The 26073-nt window shown below is 35.0% G+C and overlaps 1 protein-coding gene across 1 annotated transcript in view; it reads left to right on the top strand.

Moving 5' to 3' along the window:
• Nucleotides 1-26073, top strand: part of SCAMP1 (secretory carrier membrane protein 1) — a 113107-nt gene that overhangs the window by 39285 nt on the left and 47749 nt on the right. The window contains exons 3-6 of the mRNA XM_025892687.2: nucleotides 10803-10901; nucleotides 12711-12819; nucleotides 15661-15789; nucleotides 19847-20006. Of these exons, the coding sequence (XP_025748472.1) occupies nucleotides 10803-10901; nucleotides 12711-12819; nucleotides 15661-15789; nucleotides 19847-20006 (497 nt within the window). The remainder of the gene's footprint in view (nucleotides 1-10802; nucleotides 10902-12710; nucleotides 12820-15660; nucleotides 15790-19846; nucleotides 20007-26073) is intronic.

The raw sequence follows: 26073 nt of genomic DNA, 5'->3' as shown, positions 1-26073 counted from the left end.
AGGTTATAGAAGAATCTCTATACTGTTTATTGCTATGATTGTTATAATGGTTTTAATTCTACTGAGCCAAAATATATTTTGAAATGAAAAATGTTGAACATTTTTTCATTTGTCTGTTGGTCATTTATATGTCTTCTTTGGAGAAATGTCTGTTCATGTCCTCTGCCCATTTCTTGACTGGATTTTTTTGTTTTTTTGGGTGTTGAGTTTGCTGAGTTCTTTATAGATTTTAGATACTAGCCCTTTATTGATACTAGCCCTTTATTGATAAGACATTTGCAAATATCTTCTCCCATTCTATAGCTTGCCTTTTAGTTTTGTTGACTATTTCCTTTGCTGTGCAAAAGCTTTTTATCCTGATGAAGTCCCAGTTAAAATACCAATTTTTTTAAATGAGGTTTTTGCAACTTTAATCCCAGGATACTTAGTATATAGTATTATATATTAGTTTCAGGTGTACACTATAATGATTCAACAATTCTATACATTGCTCAGTGCTCATCATGATAAGTGTACTCTTTAATCCCCATCACCTATTTCAAGTTTTTTATTGTTTTGATGCTATTGTGAATGGGATGGCTTTCTTTTTCCGTTGCTTTATTATGAATGTAAAGGAATACAATTGATTTCTGTGTGTTGATTTTGTATCCTGTCACTTTATAGAAATCATTGATTCCAATAGTTTTTGATAGACTTTTTAGGGTTTTATGTATGTAAGATCATAACATCAATAAAAAATGATAATTTCATTTCTTCCTTTGCAAATTGGATGCCTTTTTCAGAAATGGAAGTCTTGAGTGGATGGTTTCATTAGTTTTCTTTTTACTATATGTGCAAAGGTGAAAAACTGAAATAGAATTAGGAGGCATCATCAGAATAGGTCTTTAAAAATTATAGCTAGAGCTTTGCTTGTTTTGAGGTGTCTAATCAAGTAAATTGTGGCTGAAGAAAGTACTGGGTCCCAGAACTGGACAGTGATCTAGCTAACATCTACAGATTTGAAGAAATTATTAGGATAATAGCTATTAGGTTAATATAACTGCTGTCAGAGATTTGTGCCTCTCCAACCTTTCTCATCATTGCTTTACTACAAGCAACTATGACCTCACATATATCAGATTACTAGCTCTAATCCAGCCTTCATCTTTATCTTATGAATTGATTGTACTTAATGCTTCATTTGTTTTTTAAAGCGGTAAAGAATTTACAGTAAGTTTTCAACTTGGGTGAATTTTTGGATAATTTCTTTTTTTTTTTAAAGATTTTATTTATGTGTTCATGAGAGACACAGAGAGAGAGAGAGAGAGAGAGAGAGGCAGAGGGAGAAGCAGGCTCCCAACCAGCAGGGAGCCCGATGTGGGACTCGATCCCAGGACCCTGGGATCATGACCCGAGCCAAAGGCAGATGCTTAACCATCTGAGCCACCCAGGATATATAAGATAATTTCTTATGTGCTTTTTATGTGCTGCCAGACTAACTTTGCCAGTCATTTTTTGGGGGTTTTTTTTGGGTCATTGTTTTGTTGTCTCTACATATTAAACCAAGAAAGTGAAACTCAAGGGCCATTCTTTTCTAATCAGAGAACCGTTAAAATTGATTAGCTTCAGTTTTGCTGCTTTTTTTTTTTTAAGATTTTATTTATTTGAGAGAGAGAGAATGAGAGATAGAGAGCACATGAGAGGGAAGAGGGTCAGAGAGAGAAGCAGACTCCCTGCTGAGCAGGGAGCTCGATGCGGTAGGGACTCCAGGATCATGACCTGAGCCGAAGGCAGTCGCTTAACCAACTGAGCCACCCAGGCGCCCCAGTTTTGCTGCTTCTTAATAAGAGATATTGGAGTGAGGGGAATAAGCAATTGGAACAGAAAATTTATAACTCTTTTGATAAAAAAAGATTGTGGAGATTAAAAAAAACAAGAAAAGTCTTTTAATCTCACTATTCAGAAATAATCACTATTAATATTTTGATGTACTTTAATAAATTTTAAAATTAAAACTGACATATTATAGTTTTATAACTTTTATCACTTATTATTGGTACAAACTTTTCCAGTTTCATTAAATATTCTTTCAGACCTTTTAAATAGGTGCATAAAATGGTCTCCTATGGATAAGCCTTATAATGATAATATTATAAAGGGACATTTTCTTATTTTGGACATTTGGGTTATTTTCTTATTTTGGACATTTGGGTTATTTCTTATTTTGGACATTTGGGTTATTTCTAACTTTTTGCTGTTGTAAATAATGCAATGGTGAACATCCTTGTACCTATCTTGGATTATTTCCTTATGATATTTTTTAAGACTAGCTATTTGTGAGTCATAGAGTATAAATACTTCTGTGCTGATGTACATAATACTAGATTAAGCTCCAGGATTATTATATGAACTAGTTTATAATCCCATTATCATTGTGTGAGAATACCCATTTTAGATCTTTTCCAAAATGTGATAATCTTATGGTAATAATGACCTAAAAATAATTAGATGAAGCTTACATTTTTTTGGATTACTAATGAGGGGTTAACATTTTTAATATGTTTATTTACTTTTTGTAAGTATTTTGTAAGCTGCTTGTTGGGGGCTTTTTAAAATGCATTTTTCCTCAGTAACATGTTCATCTGTTTTTTTTTATTGATTTGTATGTGATGAAGTGTATTAACCAATTGACAGTTATATGTTTTGCTTATTAGATTTTGCCCTTTAATCTTGGTTATGAAATGCTTTATATCATCCAACTTCGAAGTATTTATTAGATATATTACCTTTTCATTATGATTTCTTTCCCCTCATCCCTTTTAAATATTTAGACTATCTTTGCGCCAACCCAAGATCAGAAAGTCATCTATATATCATCTATAACATATCATCTGTATTATAGAACTATGCTATGTTCTAGTGTTTTTATAGTTTAACAAAAAAAAATAACCATTTGAGATTTATTCCGGTGAGATACAGAAAACTGATTTTTCCCCCCTAAACATTTAAATAATTGTCTTGGCACCATTTTGGTAATCTTTGTTGTTCCTGTTGTTTTGAAATGCTATCTTGGTTATGTGCTTTAATTTTTATATATGCTGTCATTGTATATATACTGGAATTCCAAATTTTGGTATTTCAAACTTCATGTTTTTCTATCTCATGGTTGTGAAATATGTCACTGTTTTCTCATCTGTTGATTACTAGTGAGTTTGAACCATTAATTAATATTTTTATTGACCATTCTTGTTTTCTTCTTTGTGCTGCCTGTTCAGATCTTGTGCTTATTTTTCTGTTAGTAGTTTATAGTTCTATGAATTTGTAACAATTCCTTATGTATTCTGCATAGCATTATATATGCATTATAACCAATTTTCTCTAGCCTGTGATTTGACTTTTCACTTGATGTTAAGTTTGAATGTACACGTTTCCCCCATTATTGAAAAGTAGAGCACACCTATGAAACTTTTTGTAAGCCAAAATAGCAAAAAGTGAAGGGTATTCCCTGCTTTCCAAAACTTCCTGTTACACCACTTTTACAAAAGACCTACATTAGTACCTGTTTTCTCTAACCTAAGGAAATCTGATTTTCTTTGATTATATGAAAAAAGCTGTCACTGTACTAATGTAGGTCTTTTGAAGTGGTGTAAAGGGAACTTTCAGAAAAGGGGGGATACCTGTAGTTGAACTTGTCTATCTTTATTGTTTGTGTGTTTTTCTAATCTTGATTTAACAAGTACTTAATGAGCGTTTACTGTGTTCCAGGCATTGTTTTAGGCACTGGAGGTACATCACTGACAAAATACATAGAGATTCCTAGAGCTTACATTCAAGAAGCTCTTATGTACTCTTAAGTTCATAAAAATATTCACGTAATTTTTTTTCCCCTAAAAGTATTTAAGTTTTGCTTTTTTTACTCTTAGATCATCCACCTGGAATTTATTTTTGTGTGGTGTGAAGTAGGAAATCTAGCTTCACTATTACATCTGGGTAGCCAGTTTCCTAGCATCATTTATTGACTAATACGTTATTTCTCCACTGTCTTACAGTGAGTATCCCCTCTGTTGGATATCAAGTTTCTACATTTGTGTGAGTCTATTTCTGTGTCCCTTCTGTTTATTGGTATATTTCTGTATCTTTGCCATCTATACCACCCTCTTAATTACTATATCCTTATGATAAGCTTTGATATCATAGGTCTGCTCTATTCTTCCTCAGAATTGTTTGACCTATTCTTAGCCCTTGGCTTTCTCATACGAATTTTAGAATTAGCTGTATTCTCCGGTTATTTCTTCCACTGTGCCTGGCTTCCTTTTCAGGACTGCTACTTGCTGTGACAGGGTACAATCCTGGTGCATTGGTGGGGTCTTCTGGCTTTGACAGTTCTGATTTTTGAACTTCCCTTTGCAGCTACTTGCTCGTGTGCTTTCTTTCTCTTTTCCTTTTTTTCTTTCTGTTTTCCTTTTCCTATGGCCATTTAAAAGAATACTTAAAAAAATATATATATTTTAATTTTTTAAAAAGATTTTTGGGCGCCTGGGTGGCTCAGTTGGTTAAGCGACTGCCTTCGGCTCAGATCATGATCCTGGAGTCCCGGGATCGAGTCCCACATCGGGCTCCCTGCTAAGCAGGGAGTCTGCTTCTCCCTCTGACCCTCCCTCCTCTCATGTGCTCTCTCTCTCTCATTCTCGCTCTCTCAAATAAATAAATAAAATCTTAAAAGATTTTTATTTATTTGAGAGCGAGAGAGAGTGAGCGAGAGAGAGAGAGAGAGAGCAACATGCAGGGTGAGGGGCATAAGGAGAAGCAGACTCTCCGCTGAGTGGGGAGCCTAATGCAGGGCTCGATCCTGGGATTCCAGGATCATGACCTGAGCCAAAGGCAGACGCTTAACTGACTAAGCCACCCAGGCACCCATAAAAATATATTTTTTAACTTAAAAAAAAGCAGTATATTGGGGGGTATATAATAGAGATGTGTATAAAGCAAAAGGTGCAAATCCCTCTCACACCAGTTTGCTGAGAGCTTTCAGATATTTTTCTGGGTGTGTACAAGTGTGTGTTTATAAAAGCAAAAAAATGGTCGTATGCATTCTGTAGTTCACTTTATTTCATTCATTATTTAAAAGGCAGTCTTCTGTAACTCTAACTCATTCCTTTTGATGGCTGCGTGGTATGTTTATATAGTAATTTAACCAATTCCTCTTTGGTGGACTTGGAGATATCTATTTGCTCTTTGATACTGCAGCTGCTTTCAAATACTGCTGGTCCCCATTGGCAGAGTGGAGGTTGTGCAGTCTGTTTTCCATCTCCCTAATGCCTCCCCTCTTAGTCTTTTCAAAGGGTATTAGTGGAGTTCTGTCAAAAGCACTCCTATTTACTTTTTTAAAAATAATTTTTTTAAAAATCATGATAAGTGTACTCTTTAATCCCCCTCCCCTATTTCACCCATCCCTCCACCCACCTCGCCTCTGGTAACCATCAGTTGTTCTCTATAGTAAAGAGTCTGTTTCTTGGTTTGTCCCTCTATTTTTTCATCTGCTCATTTGTTTCTTAAATTCCACATACAAGTGAGATCATAATATATTTGTCTTTTTCTGACTTATTTCACTCAGCATTACACTCTCTTGATCTGTCTGTGTTGTTGCAAATGGCAAGATTTCATTCTTTTTTATGGCGGAATAGCATTACAGTGTGTGTGTATACACATCTTTATCCATTCATCTATTGATGGACACTTGAGCTGCTTCCATAATTTGGCTATTGTAAATAATGCTGCTATAAATAAACATAGAGGTACATGTATCCCTTTGAATTATTGTTTAGGTATTTTTTGGTAAATATCCAGTAGTGTGATTCATGGATTATAGAGTAGTTCTATTTTTAATTTTTTTTGAGAAACCTCCATACAATTTTCCACAATGGCTGCATGAATTTGCATTCCCACCAACAGTGCAAGAGGGTTCTTTTTCTTCACATCCTCCCCAAGACTTGTTGCTTATGCTTTTGATTTTAGCCCTTCTGAGCTGTGTGAGGTGGTATCTCATGGTAGTTTTGATTTGCATTTCCCTGATGAATGATTTTGAACACCTTTTCACGTGTCTATTGTCCATCTGGATGTCTTCTTTGGAGAAATGTCTGTTAATGTCTTCTGTCCATTTCAATCAGATTGCTTGTGTTTTTTTTGGTGTTGAGTTATATAAGTTCTTTATGTATTTTAGGTACTGACTCTTGATTGGTTGTGTCATTTGCAAATATCTTCTCCCATTGTGTAGGTTACCTTTTAATTTTGTTGTTTCCTTTGCAGAAGCTTTTTATTTTGATGCAGATGTTTTGTTTTTGCTCTTATTTCCCTTGCCTCAGGAAACATATCTACAAGAATATTGCTAGCCGATATTAGAGTGATTACTACCTCTGCTCTTTTCTAGGATTTTTATTGTTTCAGGTCTCACATTTAGGTCTTTAATCCATTTTCAGTTTAGTTTTGTGTATGGTGAAAGAAAATGGTCCCATTTCATTCTTTTGCATTTGGCTGTCCAGCTTTCCCAACACCATTTGTTGGAGATACTGTATTTTTCCCATTGTATATTCATTCCCCCTTTGTGAGAGATTGGACCATATAATTTTTTATTCTGTTGATCTCTAATGTATCTGTTTTTATGTCAGTACCATCCTGTTTTAACTACTACTGCTTTGTAATATAACTTGAAATCTGGGATTGTGATAACTACAGTTTTGTTTTTCTTTTTTAAGATTGCTTTGGCTATTTGAGGTCATTGTGGTTCCATACAAATTTTAGGATTGTTCTAGTTTTGTGGAAAATGCTATTGGTATTTTGATAGGGATTGCATTAAACGTGTGGATTGCTTTGGGTAGTATAGACATTTTAACAATAATTGTTCTAATCCATGAGCATGGCATATCTTTCCATTTCTTTGTGTTGTCTTCACTTACTTTCATCAGTGCTTTATAGTTTTCGGAGTATAAGTCTTTCACCTTTTTAGTTAGGTTTATTCCTAGGTATCTTATTATTTTTGGTGCATTACAAATGGGATTGTTTTCTTAATATCTCTTTTTGCTGCTTCATTATTAGTGTATAGAAATGCAACAGAGGCACTTTTGATTTCTTGGTTTGACCCATTCATTGTTTAATAGCATGTTTATTTAATGTCCATGTATTTGTGGTCTTTCCAAATTTTTTCTTGTAATTGATTTCTAGTTTTATAGCATTGTGGTCAGAAAAGATGCATGGTATGATTTTGATTCTTTTGAATTTTAGAGTTTTTTTGTAGCCTCATATGTGATCTATTCTGGAAAATATCCAGTGTGCACTTTAATGTGTATTCTGCTCTTTTAGGATGGAATGTTTTGAATATGTCTTAAACCCACCTGGTGCAGTGTGTCATTCACAGTCATTCTTTCCTTGTTGATTTTCTGTTTGGATGATCTGTCCATTGATGCAAGTAGGGTGTTAAAGGCCCCTACTAAGACCATTATTGTATTACTCTTGTTTAGTTCCTTTATATTTGTTGTTAACTGTTTTATGTATTTGGGTGCTCCCATGTTGGGGCATAAATATTTACAGTTGTATCTTCTTGTTGGATTGTCCCCTTCATTATTACATAGTGTCCTTGTTTGTCTCCTGTGGTCTTTAAGTCTATTTTGTCCAATATAAATATTGCTACTCTGGCTTTTTTTTTGGCTTCCATTTGCATGGTAAATGTTTTTCTGTCCCCTCACTTTCAATCTGTAGGTGTCATTTGGTCTGAAATGAGTCTCTTGTAAGTAGCATATACATGGGTCTTATTTGTATATCCACTCTGTCACACTATGTCTTTTGATTGGAGTATTTAGTCCATTTACATTCAAAGTAATTATTAATAGATATGTATTTATGCCATTTTGTTACATGTTTTGTGGTTGTTTCTATAGATTTTCTGATTCTTCTCTTGCTATTTATAGGAATAAGGTTCATTGGCTTTCTTTAGTGATATGTTTGGATCCCGTTCTCTTTAGTCTTTGTATATTTATTACTGGGTTTTGATTTGTGGTTACCATTAGGTTTGTATATAACATGTTCTGCATATAGCAGTCTATATTAAGTTGATGGTTGCTTAAGTTTAAACTCATTCTTTACTCCTCTTCCTCCCACCTTTTAGGTGTATAGTGTCATATTTCACATCCTTTTATTTTTTGAATCTCTTCAATGATTTTTATAGAAATACTGATTTTTATTGCTTTTTTGCTTTTTACTTTTCATACTCTCACTTATGGTTTTTCTTTTTCACTCAAAGAGTGCTCTTTAAAATTTCTTATAGGGGGGCGCCTGGGTGGCTCAGTTGGTTAAGTGACTGCCTTCGGCTCAGGTCATGATCCTGGAGTCCCAGGATCGAGTCCCGCATTGGGCTCCCTGCTCAGCAGGGAGTCTGCTTCTCCCTCTGACCCTCCCCCTCTCATGTGCTCTCTTTCTCTCACTCTCTCTCAAATAAATAAATAAAATCTTTAAAAATAACAATAATAAAATTTCTTATAGGGCTGGTTTAGTGGTCTGTTTTTTTGGAGGAACTCTTTATCTGTCTTTCTATTCTGAATGATATCCTTACTGGATAGAGCATTCTTGGCTACAGAGTTTTCCCTTTTACCACTTTGAATGTATCATGCCACTCCCTTCTGGCCTGCAAAGTTGCTGCTGAAAAATTCACTTGTAGCCTTATGGGATTTTCCTTGTATGTAACTGTCTTCTTTTCTCTTGCTTTAAATGTTTTTCTTTATCCCTACTTTTTGCCATTTTAATTGCTGTGTGTCTTGGTGTGGACCTCCTTGGGTTGAATTTTTTGGAGGATCTCTCTGCCTCCTGGATCTGGATATCTGTTACCACATTAGGGAAATTTTCAGTTATTATTTCTTCAAATAAATTTTCTGCCTCTCTCTTCTTCTGAGGTCCCTGTAATGTGGATGTTACTATGCTTGATAGGCTTGATAAGAGTTGCTGAATTCCCTAATACTGTTCTCAATTTATATACTTTTCTTTCCTTTGCTCAACTTGGTTACTTTGTGTTACTCTGTCTTCCAGGTATTAATTCATTCCTTGGCTTCATCAAGCCTGCTATTTATTTTATTATAAGTGTATTTTTAATTTCACTTATTGTGTTCTTGACCTCTGGTTCTTTTTTATCTCTGTGTTAAGGGTCTCACTGATGTCCTCCACTCTTTTCTCCAGTCCAGTGAGTATCTTTGTGATCATTACTTTAAATTTTCTTTCAGGCATCTTATTTATATCCATTTTGCTTTGGTCTCTAGCTGTGGTTTGGTCCTGTTCTTTCATTTGGGAGATGTTTCTCTGTCTTCTCATTTTGTTTGACTTTCTGTGTCTGTTTCTCTGTGTTAGAGAAGTCAGCTACTTACCTTACTCATAACAATAGTAGTCTTTGAAGAAGAAGTATTATAGTGCCCTGTAGTGCAGTGTCCCTGTTCCCCAGGGTGTGTTGTAGGTGCTCTGCTGTTGAGTTCTGGAATCTTCTCCCTTCAGTCCAGTTGTTTGCTGATGCTGTCTTTACCTATTGTGAGTAGCAAGGTGTGCAGTGGTCTACGTGTGAAACAATACCTGCCACTGCTGGAACTGTGGTCCTGCAAAACAAGCGGGTCAGGAGATGTGGTATTGGCAGGGTGGTCTTCTCGGGGAGGGACCCCACAGCACCACAACTCAGGGGAGCATGCCTGGGAAGGGCTGATCTGCCAAAGCACATGTGGCGGGGCTCGGTTTGGTGTAAGCAATTTAAGTAGCATGTGGCCGCCCACACAGTGTTGGTTTCCGCAGGTGGCTGTTATTTATGCGGGGGAGCAGGGGAGAAAAATGTCACCTGCCAGCTCCTTTTTTCCTGGAGGGGTCTCCCCATGATACCTGTCTTTCTAGGCCCGTGCTCTGAGATGAGCAAATCTCTGTCCTTCTTGTCTGCCTGTGGCATTTTTCGAACTGCTGGTTCTACACTGCATCTGCATAGGCTGTCTTTCATCCTGTCTCTTTAAGATGAGGGACTCTGTTTCCTAACACCTTCTGGGCTTACCCAGAGCTGAGCATGCTGGTTTTTAAAATTCTAGGTTTTAAGTCCTGCTGGTTTTAAGAACCCATGCAATTTCAAAGGCAAATATGGAGATTCATCCTCCCAGTTAGTATGAAGATCTGCCTGCCTCTCTTCTCTGTGCCGCTGGCTCCTTCTCCGCTGCGGCAGGCTGCTGTCCCTTTTGCTCCCAGACTGTGTCTTCACTCTTTATATCTCCTTTGTTGTGGACTCTTCCCTACCCTTCGCTGTGGAGTGTGTTCTGGCATCCTTTGGGCTGTTTGCTGGGTTATTTCCACTGCTGTGGGTGTTACCTAGTTGTATCTGTTGGAGGAGCCGAGTTTAGGGTCCTCCTTCTCTGCCGTCTTCCCAGCCAACCTCTCCTATTAACTTTTTAGGGCCCTGGCACGTACCTTTCTTTGGTGGAAAGAGTTAACAATTAACCTTGATGTAAATTCTTCAGTTTGGCACTATCTGTATTTTACTAAAAAGTGATACTTCAAGGTTTTGTTTTGTGTTTCTACACGTGGCATCCTGGAGGAGAGTGTGTATGGTGCGGTGGTAGAGGTAGCAGCCAATTGGAGAGTTGAGGAATGAGTGAGTTTGAGAAAATGGAGATGGAGAGCTGAAGCAGCACTTTACTACACACTAGAGGAAGAAGAGAGGAGTTCTTGGCGTTTTGCTTTTTGTTAGGGTTAGGCCTTTTGAAAGAAGTTAAAATTGGATCTCTGTGTTATATAATTTGTCCTTTTCTTAATCTTCCTAGCCTCCACCAGGCACTGTGAAAATGCCTAATGTACCCAGTACACAACCAGCAATAATGAAACCAACAGAGGAACATCCAACTTATACACAGATTGCAAAGGTTAGTTCATGTTATGTGTGTAAATTTGTATTGGAAATTACAGTATCAACATCTTCAGAATAGAAGAATTTTTTTTTTAAAGATTTATTTATTTTGAGAGAGTGAGAATGAGAGAGAGAGAGTACATGAGAGGGGGGAGGGTTAGAGGGAGAAGCAGGCTCCTCGCTGAGCAGGGAGCCCGATGCGGGACTTGATCCCGGGACTCCAGGATCATGACCTGAGCCGAAGGCAGTCGCTTAACCAACTGAGCCACCCAGGCGCCCGGAAGAATTCTTTATATGTTGCCTTACTTAATTTTTTTTTTTTTGCCTTTTTTTTTTTTTTTAAGATTTTATTTATTTGACAGAGACACAGTGAGAGAGGGAACACAAGCAGAGGGAGTGGGAGAGGGAGAAGCAGGCTTCCCACTGAGCAGGGAGCCGGACGCAGGGCTCGATCCCAGGACTCTGGGATCATGACCTGTGCTGAAGGCAGACGCTTAACAGCTGAGCCACCCAGGCGCCCCTGCCTTATTTAATTTTTAACTTACTTTTGAGTGTGGGTTAGTTAGTCAACCCTATAATACAGTTCTTTTTCAGCTTATAGTATTTACTTTATACTGTTATTAGCAGTTACTGAATTCATATATCCTCTTGAGGAACAATTTCTTTAGGGAAGTTTTTGTTGCCTTTTGTTGGGTTTACTCTTTAATGCACAATGCTATTATAGTACCAATGATAAGATAATATAAACTATTGGAAAAGAGTTGTAATGGCTAAGCAAAGGACAGTGGTAGGAAGTAGCAGGTGGTAAAAATAGGAGAATAAAGGAGATGAATAGGATGCCTTGTATTACATAAAGGCAGATGGAGTTACAAACCAGAATTTCTTAATCATATCCTTCTTTCATCTCGTTGTCTTCTAAAATAGAAGATACTGTATATTCTTGAATTGGAAACCTTAGGCACCATTCAAACCAATTCTTAAGAGGCAGTTCAGTTGTCATTTTCTCACTTTGTCTGTTTTGCCTCAGTTGTTCCCTTTGTTCTTCATTCTCATTTAGGCACAGAGGTTACCTTAATTTTATTTTCCCAATTAGAACTCTAACTACTCTTACTGAGAGAATTTTGTCCTGTTCTAAATGTCCCAATATTCTCGCTGATGGTTTTCATAACCAGAAAAACCCAAATCAAGGATTCCTAGGTGGCTCAGTCAGTTAAACATCTGCCTTCAGGTCAGGTCATGATCACAGGGTCCTGGGATCAAACCCCCCTTCGGGCTCCCTGCTCTGTGTGGAGCCTGCTTCTCCCTCTGCCTGCCGCTCCCCCTGCTTGTGCTCTTTCTCTCTCTCTGAAAAATAAATGAATAAAATCTTAAAAACAAACAAAAATCAGTCACGTATCTCCTTGTCTTCTGAAGATGTAACCTAGAGTGAATTCCTGTATTTTTTTTTAAGATTTTATTTATTTGAGAGAGAGAGACAGAGATAGCAACAGAGAGAGAGAGATCACGAGTGGGGAGGAGAGGGAGAAGCAGGCTCCCCACTGAGCAGGGAGCCCCATGACCAACTGAGCCACCCAGGCACCCCTGAATTCCTGTATTTTGGAAGAGCATTTGAATTTAATTCTGACATTGTAGGACTCTTGATCTTGGGGTCCTGAGTTCAAGCCTCACATTGGATGTAGAGATGACTAAAAAGTAAATAAACTTAAAAAAAAGTTTCTGGCATTGTAGAGGGAGAGAGAGAGTAGAGAGCATAGTCATGTTATCGGATTTTCTAACTCTGACAACCTATTCATTCACTGATGTTTTGTTTGTTTGTTTGTTTAAGGAACATGCTTTGGCCCAAGCTGAGCTTCTTAAGCGCCAAGAAGAACTAGAAAGAAAAGCAGCAGAATTAGATCGTCGAGAACGAGAAATGCAAAATCTCAGTCAACATGGTAGTATCCAAAGAAGTTTGAAATAAAAATAACTTTTAAACACTTTAAATTATGCCTGTGCTAGCTCTAAGTCATTTGGTTTATGGATAAAGCCATGGCATTTTTTCCTGTTCTAGCAAGATCAGACAGGAGATTTCCTTCTTGTTACTCTGTAGCTCTCTGATCTTGGCTGATTTGCATAGTCTTTTGATAGATTATAACAGTGTTAACCTTATCACACAGAAAGTGAATGTGAACATGATAATTTTGGGGTTTGGCCAGGAGCCTTTGATTCTGCACTTGGGCCCTCTTTGAGTCTATTGAAGCTTTAAGAGTGTGCCCTAAATTTGACTCTTACTTTTTGTTTATTACTGTTTCTATTTATGTGCCTTGTCCTCAGAAGTATAACATGCCTGTCAAATCATATTAAAAAAAATGTGTGACATGACTTTGGGAAGCCTCAGGTTTCTCAGTGATACCACAGAAATAAGTACTGAATTGATCATTTGCTATGAAATCTATTTAGACTGTGACTACCAAAGGCCACTTCAAGGGTGTATCTTAGAGAAAGATAGCAGTGTCTGGCTAAGGGGTTAAAGAGCTAGATAAGTCATTGTTACTATGTCTAGGATAGTGATGGAATGACAGAGCTAGGTCAGCAATAATATACTGAACTATTTCTTCCTTATCTTAGATTGTGTAAGCCTAAGTTAGAGAACAACAAATACCATATGACTTCACTCATATGTGGAGTTTAAGAAACAAAACTAACAGTCATAGGGGGAAAAAAGAGAGGCAAACCAAGGACAACTGTAGAGAACAAACTGATGGTTACCAGAGGGGAGGCGGGTGGGGTTGGGGTTTAAGGAGGGCACTTGCTGTGATGAGCATCAGGTATTGTATGGAAGTGTTGAACCACTATAATGTACCCCTGAGACTAGTATTACACTGTATGTTAACTAGGGAATTTAAATTAAAACTAAAAATGAAATTTATATATTCAAAGACTATTAAAAAAAAAGTGTGTAAGCCTAGGGCCTTGTGAAGACACATTCATCCTTGGCCATTTTGTTGGCTTGCAACATCAGAGACCACATCTGTAAAAGGAGAAACTAAGGATTTATTTGAGATCAGTGTTTCTGAAATACCTGTAATAAAATCTGTCCTATATCCTTAGTATTGACTAATATAAGTTATTTCTATGGGAGATATTTTAGTAAAGATAGTAACAAAGAGTGGGAAATTAAGAGTTAGACTTTTAGTATGTTACACATGTAAGTACTTATTATCTATTAACTCATTTAATTATAATTCCCTGAAGGGTGGTATAGTTATTATTCTCTTGTTATTTCTACTCTTAAATTTATGAAGAAATGTAAGATTTTATAGATGTCTTCAGATTTTACCAAGTCTTCAAGAGTTTAAGGTACCCAATGCCCTCTAGCCAAAAAATTGCTAGGCACTTCTTTTTTCAGATTCTAGTTCTTACTTTGCTATTCTCTGCTCCTCTCAAATAGTGTGAGACTTGTATGAGAAATGAATATGAAATTTGGAAAGAATTATAAATAGCACAGACATGGTGGGAAGAATCAGACATAGGTCATTCTTGTTTTCCACTGTAAAGTTTTCTTCACCTATACAAAGTATATAAAATCAAATTTTCAAAAATTGTGGCATATAATTTCTAAAATGAGAAGTGGCCTTTAGGTGTTGTGTTTACCTTCTGTTTTTAATGTTTAGACTTCTTGCTTTAATTTTGGTGTTTTTATTGCTCCCACTGCTTCCCAAGCCCTATTTTCTGTTTCATTTCTTTATAAAGACACATTTTCCCTCCTCATAATTTGAATTTATTTTTCCTCTAGGTTTTTGAAGGTGTTATAATTCCTTAGCTCCCTTCTCATGTTTCATATTTTCTCCTAGTTTTATGGTTTTCTCACATGGATATTTTTAATATTTTTTCAGACTTTGGGATTTCCAAATTTGATTCTTTGGTATTAGTTAATTGTGTGTTTCTTCATGGAGTTAACAGTAGAAAACTCAAAAGATTCAGAAGCTGTTCTTCCCTCTCCACATGGGCTAGGAATTATATTCAAACACTTAAGATGCTGAAGAGGAAATTGTAGATATTTTAAAAACTGCATGACCTTCACATGACAGCCAGACTCTTGGGACTTTGAGAAATAAGTCTGTTTTTAGGGTAGAGTCACAGGGTATGTCTTTGTGCTCTTTTTTTGTTTCTTGTATCAAGAAACCATTTATGTATATAAATGGTTCCTGCTAAACATTACATGACACCGGAAAAAATATTTTGCCATCTAATGTTTTCTAAAGTGAAACTCTGGGGAAAAAAACTTTTTTTTTTTTTTTTAGGATTTATTTTTAAGTAATCTCTACACCCAATGCAGGACTTGAACCCACAGCACTAGATCCAACAGTCGTCACACCTCTATCGACTGAGCCAGCCATGTGCCCCTACTTTGGGGGAAAAAAATTTTTTTTTTTTTTTAAAGATTTGATTTATTTGACAGAGAAAGGGAACACAAGCAGGGGGAGTGGGAGAGGGAGAAGCAGGCTTCCTGCAGAGCAGGGAATCAGATATGGGGCTTAATCCCAGGATCCTGGGATCATAACCTGAGCCAAAGGCAGACACTTAACACGTGAGCCATCCAGGCGCCCCCTTTGGGAAAATTTTTAAAAATACAAAGCTTGGCTTTCAAAGCTGTACCAATATAGGAATGTAGAGATGCAGCATTCGATTTATAAAACATCTATTAAAAGAACAAATTATGTTATTTATTATGAAACCAAAAATAAGAATAGCACATCTTGGTCCTAATATAATTTTTTTTTTTAAATTTGCAGGCAGAAAAAATAATTGGCCACCTCTCCCTGGCAATTTTCCCGTGGGACCTTGTTTTTATCAGGATTTTTCTGTAGACATTCCTGTAGAATTCCAGAAGACAGTAAAGATTATGTACTACTTGTGGATGTGTGAGTATAAAAGAAATTATATATTCAACAGAGTTTATGTTTTATTGTCAAAAACCACCCTTTTTGGAATTCAGGTATTAAGGATAGTATCACAAATAGGTTTTTTGGTATAGCTCTTAGTTTTCAGAGTGAAACATATTTAGGTATTGCAAAATTATACTGTATGTGACAATCTAAACTGAAAGCATATATGAAAGCATATATGAGAACTGGCATTCTTTTGAGGAAAGGACTTCTCTGTCACATATATAGTATTTTTTTGAGGAAAAAGGAATAGTTGTAAAATACTATCTAGGTAATACTTGTTTTGAAAAAATTATATGAAATGAAGGCTGTTTGAAGCATTATGACTTTTTAAAAGGGCCATAAAATATTATTATAATTTTTATTAGAGCTTTGAGCACAATTTACTGTTCATTTTCAAGTGGTTGATAAGTACTTTTATTATTGGAAGTCCTAGTTAATGTAGGATATTTTACTAAATAGAACATTAGGACATATATTTAGGCTGTGGTGCTTGCGTTGTGTTGAGTATAATTACAACTCATGTAATAACTAAAGTAAAATGTCAAGCTGTTAACAGTTTGTTCTAGGTACACAGAATTTCCACTTATTCTCTGTTTCACTTTTATTGCAAACAGTAGTCTCAGCCCCTTTTAATGTTACTATGTTAGTAGGAGAGGTGTAGCTGTCATGACTTCTCACCTGCATAACTGCTGGGTTTAGTGGAGGTTTTGTAGTGTACATTCTTGATGGAGGAAATTTATGTGTGTTACTGTATAATTATAAAAAAGCCGTTTTTTCCCCTTCCTAAATAAATGAGACAATCTTCCTCAAAATCTTTTCAGAGCATTCTTCACATATGTGAAGTTACTTTAGAATGTGAGTAGTGATCCCTTATGGATAGTACATTCTTAACTCTTTAGTTATTCTTTGAGATTTTGTTGTTGATCTAGTATCTTGCTAAATCTCCAGTGTAGGCAGTATTATATACTTTTAACATTAAAGCTTTTGATTTTATATATGTCATGTAAACAACCCATATATTTTATTTAATCAATATATAATATATGCATGTATATAGTAATTATTTTTTAATGGGCAGACCTGGCCTAGCATTTTAAGTATAAGTTCTTTGACCTAGTGGAAAAACATGTTTTGGATGGCGGAGATAGAGGTTTGGAAGAAAATTCTACAAGGAATTTAGTAAATAGAGATTGAATGGGAAAGGTGATTAATTTTAATTGAATGGCTACTTTACTAGTACTAATTGTTTCAAAGTAGGTCTGTTTTGTTTTATAAATATGTAACTTTCTGAGGTTTTTAGAATATAGTTTTTCTAAATCCTGTTGAGTTGACAGATCTCTTATTTAAAGTACTTAAAGAGGCTCAATATTTAAGGAAGCATTACCTGGAATAAAGTAAGATCTAGTACCAGCTCAGTGATGTTTCTAAATTTCACTTTTAATAAGTCACTTTCAAGAAGTGTCAGCCTGTTAATGATTTCAGAGCTGACGAGTGCTTTCATACTGTAGTAATAATTATAATGAAAGAGAATATTTATTGAGGATTTATTTGTGCCAGGCATAGTACTAATCACTTTATATACATGATGTTATTAACTCCTAACTACACTATGAAGCAGGTATTATATTACCTAAGATAAGGAAACCAAAGCTTAGAGAATTGGAGTAACTTGTTCAAGACTACACAACAATTAGGATTGGAGTTGGATAGCTTGACTCCAGAGCCAAGAGTCTAGATTTCCATGTTGTGCAACCTACAAAATACCAAAATGAAGAAGTAATTTATGTTTTAAACCCAAATAAGATGAAGATATACTTTCAAAGGTACCTTACTTGAAATAAATATTTTACTCTATAAAGGAACTGAAGCAATTAGAACTATCACTGTGAAATGAATCTTAACCTCTTTGAGTATATTCTTAAAAAAAGGGAAAACAAGCCATTTAAAGATCATTAGTGAAGAAGATAATTATACTGTTTAAAATCTGTCTATGTTAGGTGTCTGTGTTATAATGCAGAGCTTATCAAGAAGAATATTGTAGTGATAGTTACAAATTTAGGTCCACTAATAACAGATTTAAGTGCTTAAAAAAGCGTATGGAAATTTTCTATGCAGTTGAATCACTCAACTTAAAAACTTACAAATCATGTAAACAAAATACCCTAAAAGTTTCTTAGTGTTATATGTACACCTAGAATCCACCAAGTGGATTGGAATGGGATTGAAATTAGCAACAGAGAATCATGTGTTTCACATTACCTTGCCTTTCTGTATATTTTTTGATCTGTGTATAAGTGGATTATTTAGTAAGTAGGCCTGGACATTTTACTTTTCTTTGGGGTACAAATAAATGACTTGTTGATCATGGTTTTTGGTTACTCTGAAAACATTTAGAAAGAAATTTTAATAGATTACACAAAATTAAATTGAAATTTTTATCAATAATTGGAAGAATTTTTAATGAAACTTAAATACACATATCCATATTTTCTTAGGCAAATTAGGAGATAAACCTTTAAAAATTCTTTTAAGGTTGAAATTTGAATTGTAATGTGAATATATAAAACTTTTTTAGGCAGTTGGATGATATTTCATGTTAAAAAATAGTAACTTTCTATTTCATGGTCTTTTGAAATCTGTTTTTAAGCCATTGACAAAAACTTTTATTTTGAGACAGAAGATTGTGAGTAAATTTATTAGTAAGCTAGCTTTTGTGAAAGTTAGAAATCCTAATGGTAACAAAGTTAATAAGAAAGAGTCTTCTTTGTGTAATAGAATGGAATGGAGTTTTAAATGTGGAAGAGCTCCTGTATTTCTGTAGCTGAAAAATTGAAATGTAGAGGTTGATTAGCTCAATAGTATATCTGTATAACCCAGATGTTTTCACTCTTCCTCTAGTGCCCTTTTCTTACTCTAGAGTTTGTATATTTAGCTAGTCATTTAAGCAAATATAGAGGCACCCTATAATGTATGTCTTTATCTTGTTTTGTTAATTACTATTTTTATTTAAGTTGAAAAGATTTTAAAGTTTTTAAGGTAAGTTGAGATTTTTGTATTTGGATTTACTAGGTTTTTCATTTATTTTTAATTCAAGTAGTAGTTTGTTGGTATATTTTTCTTGTATTAATTTACATTGAACATTATTTTAACTTTTGAAAAAAAATTATTTCTTTTAATTCAGCTTGTGAATAAACTTCTTAAAAATCTTTTTTAAAAGTTATTAATTATAATGGGTAAATGTAGTTCTTTAGGATCAAAGTATAGTTAGATGGTACTCGGATTTTTTGTTTTAGGTCTTTCTGGATATGTAATTATTAACAACATATGAAGAGTTTTCCATTAACTGTGTTAATTAAAAGAAAGATCTGCCACAGCAGCTGAAATTCATTATTTCCTTTCTTTAAAAGTAAATTTAATCCTCTACCAAAACACCATATTTATCCCAGCATTTTAAAAAATGATAACCCTATGAAGAATATTCCCAAGAGATTGACTATACAGTCCCTGAAATTGCTACTGTATTGTTATTTTTAGTTTAGTGATTCTAATTAATTGCTTAAAAATGTTACAGTGAGATTGTACAGGGCACTTCTCCAGTTTTCTTCTCCTTGTATAGTCTACTCTGGGAGGAGTCTGCAGGCCTACTCTGTAAAAATGTAATTCAGAGTGTAGGATCTTTTTCCTCCAAAGTCCTGGTTCTTTCCCTGGCTGGGCCTTGGATCAGAAAGGCATATCACGTGTTTCCTTCTCAAGGAAGAATCACTTAAGGCAGTATTTCTCTGCTAATTGCCCATCAGGAGAGGGTCAGAAGAATTGTTCCCAAACATTACATATAGTAGGACTCTTTTTCCTGTATATACTGTTTTCAAATCAAATGTGTAAGAAACAGCAATGTTTTTTAAAAGATCCTAACTAGAAACAAGGGATGGGATACATTTGCTCTAAGAAAGAATTTTTTCATTTACAATTTTTGTTGAATGAATTCATAAATTGAATGTAAACATTTCTATTTTGTTTTTTGATTCCACAGTCCACGCTGTAACACTCTTTCTAAATATCTTCGGATGCTTGGCTTGGTTTTGTGTTGATCCTACAAGAGGGGTTGATTTTGGATTGAGTATCCTGTGGTTCTTGCTTTTTACTCCTTGTTCATTTGTCTGTTGGTACAGACCACTTTACGGAGCTTTCAGGTAAAATGTGTGTACTTTGAAATATACTCTTTAAAACCTGTGAAGTAAATAATTGGTAATTAACCTTAAGGGGAAAATTGACATTTTCACTAAAATTTTTTATTGTGTAACATATATTCTGATAAATTCATATGTAATATGCCTTTGTAGTAATTAGGTTTTGTAAGTCACAAAATCTCTTTCTTTTCTCCCACTTGAGAAGATCAAACATGAAAATAAATAAATGACAATAGTCTTATATCTTAATATTTGTAGAATATTATATTTCATATGATACACTTGACATTAAAGAAAATTTTGCTCTTCATTCCCCTTCAAAAAAAAGTCACAAATGGTGATTAAAGTCTAATTCTTAAATGAACCTAGGTAAGGTCAGTATACCTATGATATTTAAAGTGAGTCATTTTTACCTAGCAAGCTAATTATTTTCTATGTAAATTCATTTTTGGCTTTTCAAAAGTTCTCACATTTGAGAATCATTAAGATTATAAGGTTATATTATTTTGCATGATATATTTTAATCGGTGGTTAGGATTAATATTTCCTAAATGCATGTTCTGTGAGGTATTAATAAATGTTGACAAAAAAGGGACTCATTAACTTAGGTTTGGGAAAAGCTGGATAATAAAGTTAAATTTCTTCGCTTCAGGATTTCTTAGACTCTTTTAAGAACCTAGTGTGATTTGTGATTTGACTATGAAAGCATTATTTTTTTGTGGAACACCTTGTTGAACTATTGCTTTAAATAAATGTTGGGAAGTGCTGATTTAGATAATCGTTCTCTACGACTCCATATATGCAACATTTATCAACTTATTTTTGAGTAAACTTGTTTGTGAGTAATGAACTTTTTTCAGCTCTCATGAGTGAGGGGGGCAGCATTACTAGGAAACAGGTATGTATGGTGCAGATGTTATATTGGGGAAATTAGAGGGCCACATTCAGTTGTTGTTGTTGTTTTTTCCATTTCAACATAGAATTTCTTTGCTTAACCACAGTTTATATTCCTTCATTGTGGAATTAGAAACCCAGATATGTAAACAGATAAAAAAAAAAAAAAACCCAGACGGAAAAGGAATAAGATGAGGGAATTTGGGGAGAAAAGGGGTCATTCAACAGAAAACTAAATTGGTTAGAATTGGAATGAAGGGAAGAAAATGGATGGACGAAGGAAAGAATCTTTGAATATATTAGAATATGGAGGTTAGTTATCAGGGAATGGGGAGAGGTGCCTCCTCTGGATGTGGCTTGGAGAGGAATAAAAAGGACCTATTTACTCTTTCCATGACCTAGGAAGAGAGTTACTGCTGCTCTTTTTCTTGTTATCTAAGCCTGGCTCACAAGGTTTTTTAATTTTTTGACACTTGGCTTTGGCTTCTGCCTGCCTACTTCCATCATGCTACTAATATATTTGTAATGATGCCAGTGGGTAGGATTAGGGTTGTTTTTGAGACTTTAAAAGTGACATGAGGAGGTGCCTGGGTGGCTCAGTTGGTTAAGCGTCTGCCTTCACCTCAGGTCATGATCTTGGGATCGAGCCCCACTTTGGGCTACCTGCTGGGTGGGGAGCCTGCTTGTCTCTCTGCATCTACCCCTCCCCTGCTCGTGGGTGCGCACTCTCTCTCTCTCTCACATGCTCTCTCTTTAAATAAATAAATAAATAAAATCTGAAAAAAAAGTGACACGAGACTAATGACTTTGGATTTTAAACCTTCTATGACTAATGTAGCGAAAACAAACTACTAAAAACCAGCTTTCTGCCTTTTATTACTTGAAGTCACTTGCTTCCTTTTATTTCCTTTCTTTGCCAGTTGAAATAAAAATGCTTTGTGGAACATTTTTACTTCTGTCATTATTAATATGTAAGGCTAAGTTCTTAGCTGCATCTCAGTCCTTTAGAGTTTATCCCAAATGTGTTAATTATCTGGGTTTCCCTGTTCAGAGCAGAACTGAGAGGAATAATATTTAATGGGGAAAGTTGAAATTAAAGTATTTTACATCATTACTATACCTTCTCAGTATGTAACTTCGGCATTTCTTTCATCCACATTGCCACGTGTCTTTCCTGCTGTATCTAGTAGTTTGTTAAACCTGTATTGATGGCAGCTTTTTCCTTTAAATATGAAAATCTCAAACACAGATACATTGGATGTGATTCTTGATATTAAATATAGGGCTTTAAATAGTCTTAATCACATAAATGCTTTATTTTATTTTATTTTTTATTTATTTTTTTAAAGATTTTATTTATTTATTTGACAGAGAGAGAATGAGAGATAGAGAGCATGAGAGGGAAGAGGGTCAGAGGGAGAAGCAGACTCCCTGCCGAGCAGGGAGCCGGATGCGGGACTTGATCCTGGGACTGCAGGATCATGACCTGAGCCGAAGGCAGTCGCCCAACCAACCAAGCCACCCAGGCGCCCATAAATGCTTTATTTTAGATCAGTTTTGATAGGGATTACTGCCTTTGAGAAAGGGCAGAATCAGGATATGCAGTGTTTCATATTTTGTTTCAAGACTGATTAAGAAATGAAAACAAGCTTCTGAACATACTTTGTAAGTCAGTAGAAAATGGGTAGCTACAAACTTTTAGGCCAGGTTTACTGGTTTCTTGAGAGAAGTTGTTATTGAAAGCATTTAGTTTTTATTAATCAGATGCTGCAGTGAAGCTAATATGCTTTTTAAAAGTTTTCAGGGGTTTTTTTTTGTTTTAAGATTTACTTATTTATTTTAGAGCGAGAGCGCACAAGCAGAGGGAAGGGCAGAGGGAGAGAGGCAGCCACCTAGTTGCCCCTAAAAGTTTTCAGGTTTTACTCTTCTCTGGCTAATGGTATATTTGCCTCTTCTGCCATAAGATTATTTAAATATCTCCTGAATTTTATTTCTCAGGTTTCCCCCTAGAAGTGAAGAAAAGACTAGTAAGCAATAAGGCTCACCTTGGGTGGCTCAGTTGGTTAAGCGTCTGACTCTTGATATTGGCTCAGATCATAATCTCAGGGTTGTGAGATCAAGCCCTGCCTCCAGCTCACAGCTCACTCCCTGGGCATGGAACTTGCTTAAGATTTTTTCTCTCCCTCTCCCTCTGCCCTCCCCCCACTTAAAAAAAGGAATAGTAAGCAGTAAGAAAAACATGGCAAGGATTGATTTTAGAATAAACTAGTCATTGCAAACATAGAAGTTAGGGGCATTAGGTTTGAGAATGTGATCAGATTTTTCTTTTTTTAGTTCAGTGAATTTATTTTTTTCTTGTGGATGGTGGTAATTTCAAGTTTCTAGAGTAGCTGTTAGCTCTGTGGTGGAGTGCTAAAAATAACGAGAGGACATATCAGGAAGGCTTTATTTCTAGAATACAATAGAAACGTACCTTAGTCATTTGGAGTTGCATTTTTAATTGCCATATGTGGTTTATCTCTTTTGCCTCTGGCTCACAGGGTAAAAGTAAATAAATTTAGTATTCAAATTCCTTTTTGAAGGTTAACAGGTAACTTTGTTATTAAGAATTTGTTGTAATTTGCTCAATAATATGGCTGAATAAACCTTTTTTTATATTAACTCTAATCTGAGAAGAAAAATATAATTGTTTTAACTGAATTATACAATGCCTTTTTAGATTGAATTAAAGTATTTGGTAGTACTTTTAAAGCCCAGTGGAAAATTTAAATCTACATTTAAGTGATTGTATCTAGTAATCACATATAACACATCATAATAATTACACATAATTTTAAAATGTGATAAAGGTAGAATATTTAGCAATAATCATTTTTTAACTAGTTATTATGCATGAGAAGTTGGTTTTCCAGTGTCATCTGGGTTTCTATTTTAGTATTTTATTTGCATGCTCATTATTGAGTTCACTGGATTCTTTCAGGGGGACATAAATATTAAGATAAATAACTTATATTATGCAACTGCTTTACAATAATGAAGTATCCTAAGGTTAAATGAATCACTCATTGAATAATGACCATATACTAAGCTGGAGATACAAAGAAGACATGGTACTTGCCCTTAGAAATGTATAATTGATTTGAAAGTAGGCATTTCTGAAGCTTTGGCTAGTAAAATTTATATATAAAAATTGGGTGATATTCAGACACCCCCAGAATATTTGAATTCCAAAGGAATTTAATATTGGTGACATACCTTGTGTTATATCTCAAGATATAAGATCAGTTATCTTCAAATTAGTCTTCTTGGATTACCTTTTTGAGGATTTCAGTTTTTGATAAATATTTTTCTCTGAAATCAGGGGGGGAAAACCCTGTTTTTATTGGCACCATTGAAATATCAGAATGTTCATGAAAAAGATGGTTTCAAACTGTGTAAAATACTGTACTGTATGACTTATCTTAGTTTTCCACCAAGAAACTGGTTTTACTGTTATACTTACAGGACTTTGTCCTTCATAAGGTTATCCGTCCACCTGAATCTGAAGGTCAATGTAGAGAAGTTTCAGGTATATGTGTTTTTAAAAGTTAAGTTTAATAGCTATCAAAATTAAATCTGGACTTGTCATTTTGTCATTTACATATTTTAAAAAGATTGTAACTCTGATCTTAATTTTATGCTTCCACAAATGACTAAGCATTATGTAAATACTTTAAGATAATAGGTCATTATTAATGAGGCAGTGTTTTGTTGAAAAAGCTTACTTATTGGAAATATACTGAAAAAGTGTAAGAATCCTGGCTTCTCTGCTTAAAAGTATTGAGCTCCTAGGAAAATGCAGTATAAAACTTTAGTGCCTCAGTTTGTTGAATGTAAATGGGATAATATTTGCAGAGTTGATAAAAGGATTAGAGATAATATATGCAAAATACTAGGTTTTATAGGTTGTCAAAAAATGGTAGCTGGAATTAATGTTTTATTTTTGTGTTAGGTTTTATTATTTACTTCTGATCCATAAAACTGTTCCTTGTAAGAAATCATCCTTTGCTGCTTTTAGTTCATTGTCCTCTGGTGCCTCAGTCTGAGCTAGAGGAAATCATAATTTATACTAGGGTGTATGTAGGTCCTTGTGTTGAGAGATAAAAATAAACTTAAAAAAAATCTAGTATGACAATCTAGTCTTTTAATTGGAGTTTTTTGTTTATATTTAATATAATTACTTATTTACATGGATTTATATCTGCCTCCTATTTTCTTGAAGAGGAATAATTCTTATATTTAATTATGAAAAATTTCAAAAAAATAGCAAAGTTGAAAGAATTTTATATCGAACACCATATATACACCATCTAGATTCTGTCACTAACATATGGATGCATTACAGGGTAAGTTGTAGACATTAGTAACTAAACTCAGTATTTGTTTACTGTTTTGGTTTGTTCTTGTGTGTGTTTTTTAAATTTTTTATTTATTTTTTAAAAGATTTTATTTATTTATTTAATTGACAGAGAGAGAGAGAGAGATAGCGAGAGCAGAAACACAAGCAGGGGGAGTGGGAGAGGGAGAAGCAGGCTCCCCGCTGAGCAGGGAGCCCGATGCCGGGCTCGATCCCAGGACCCCGGGACCATGACCTGAGCCGAAGGCAGACGCTTAACGAGTGAGCCACCCAGGTGCCCCGTGTGTGTTTTTTTTTTAAATGTAAAATCTGAATTCACAAACCCTATCAAGATACAGTATATTAATACCTCACCCAAGAAAATTTCTCAGGGCCCCTTTACTTGAATCCCCTTTCCCACTCCTCCAGAGGCTACTGTAAATAGTTTGTTTTTTTGTCATTGGAGTTTTTTTTTTTTAATTTAAATTCAATTAACTATAATGTACTATTGGTTTCAGAGATACAGGACTGTAATTCATCAGTTTTATATAATAACCAGTGCCCATTACATCTCGTGCCCTCCTTAATGTCTGTCACCCAGTTACTCCCTCCCCTCCAGCATCCCTTAGTTTGTTTTGTATGAGTAAGTCTCTTATTGTTTATCTCCCTCTCTGGTTTCATTTTGTTTTATTTTTTCTTCTCTTCCCCTATGATATTCTGTTTTGTTTCTTATATTCCACATATGAGTGAGATCATATGATAATTGTCTTTCTCTGATTGATTTATTTCACTTAGCATAAT

This window comes from Callorhinus ursinus, unplaced genomic scaffold, assembly GCF_003265705.2.
Source record: "Callorhinus ursinus isolate GAN/ISIS: 27379988/994484 unplaced genomic scaffold, GSC_fseal_2.0 scaffold23, whole genome shotgun sequence".
NCBI lineage: Eukaryota > Metazoa > Chordata > Mammalia > Carnivora > Otariidae > Callorhinus > Callorhinus ursinus.
The sequence above is the reverse complement of the archived record's forward strand: the minus strand, read 5'-3'. Positions and strand labels throughout refer to the sequence as shown.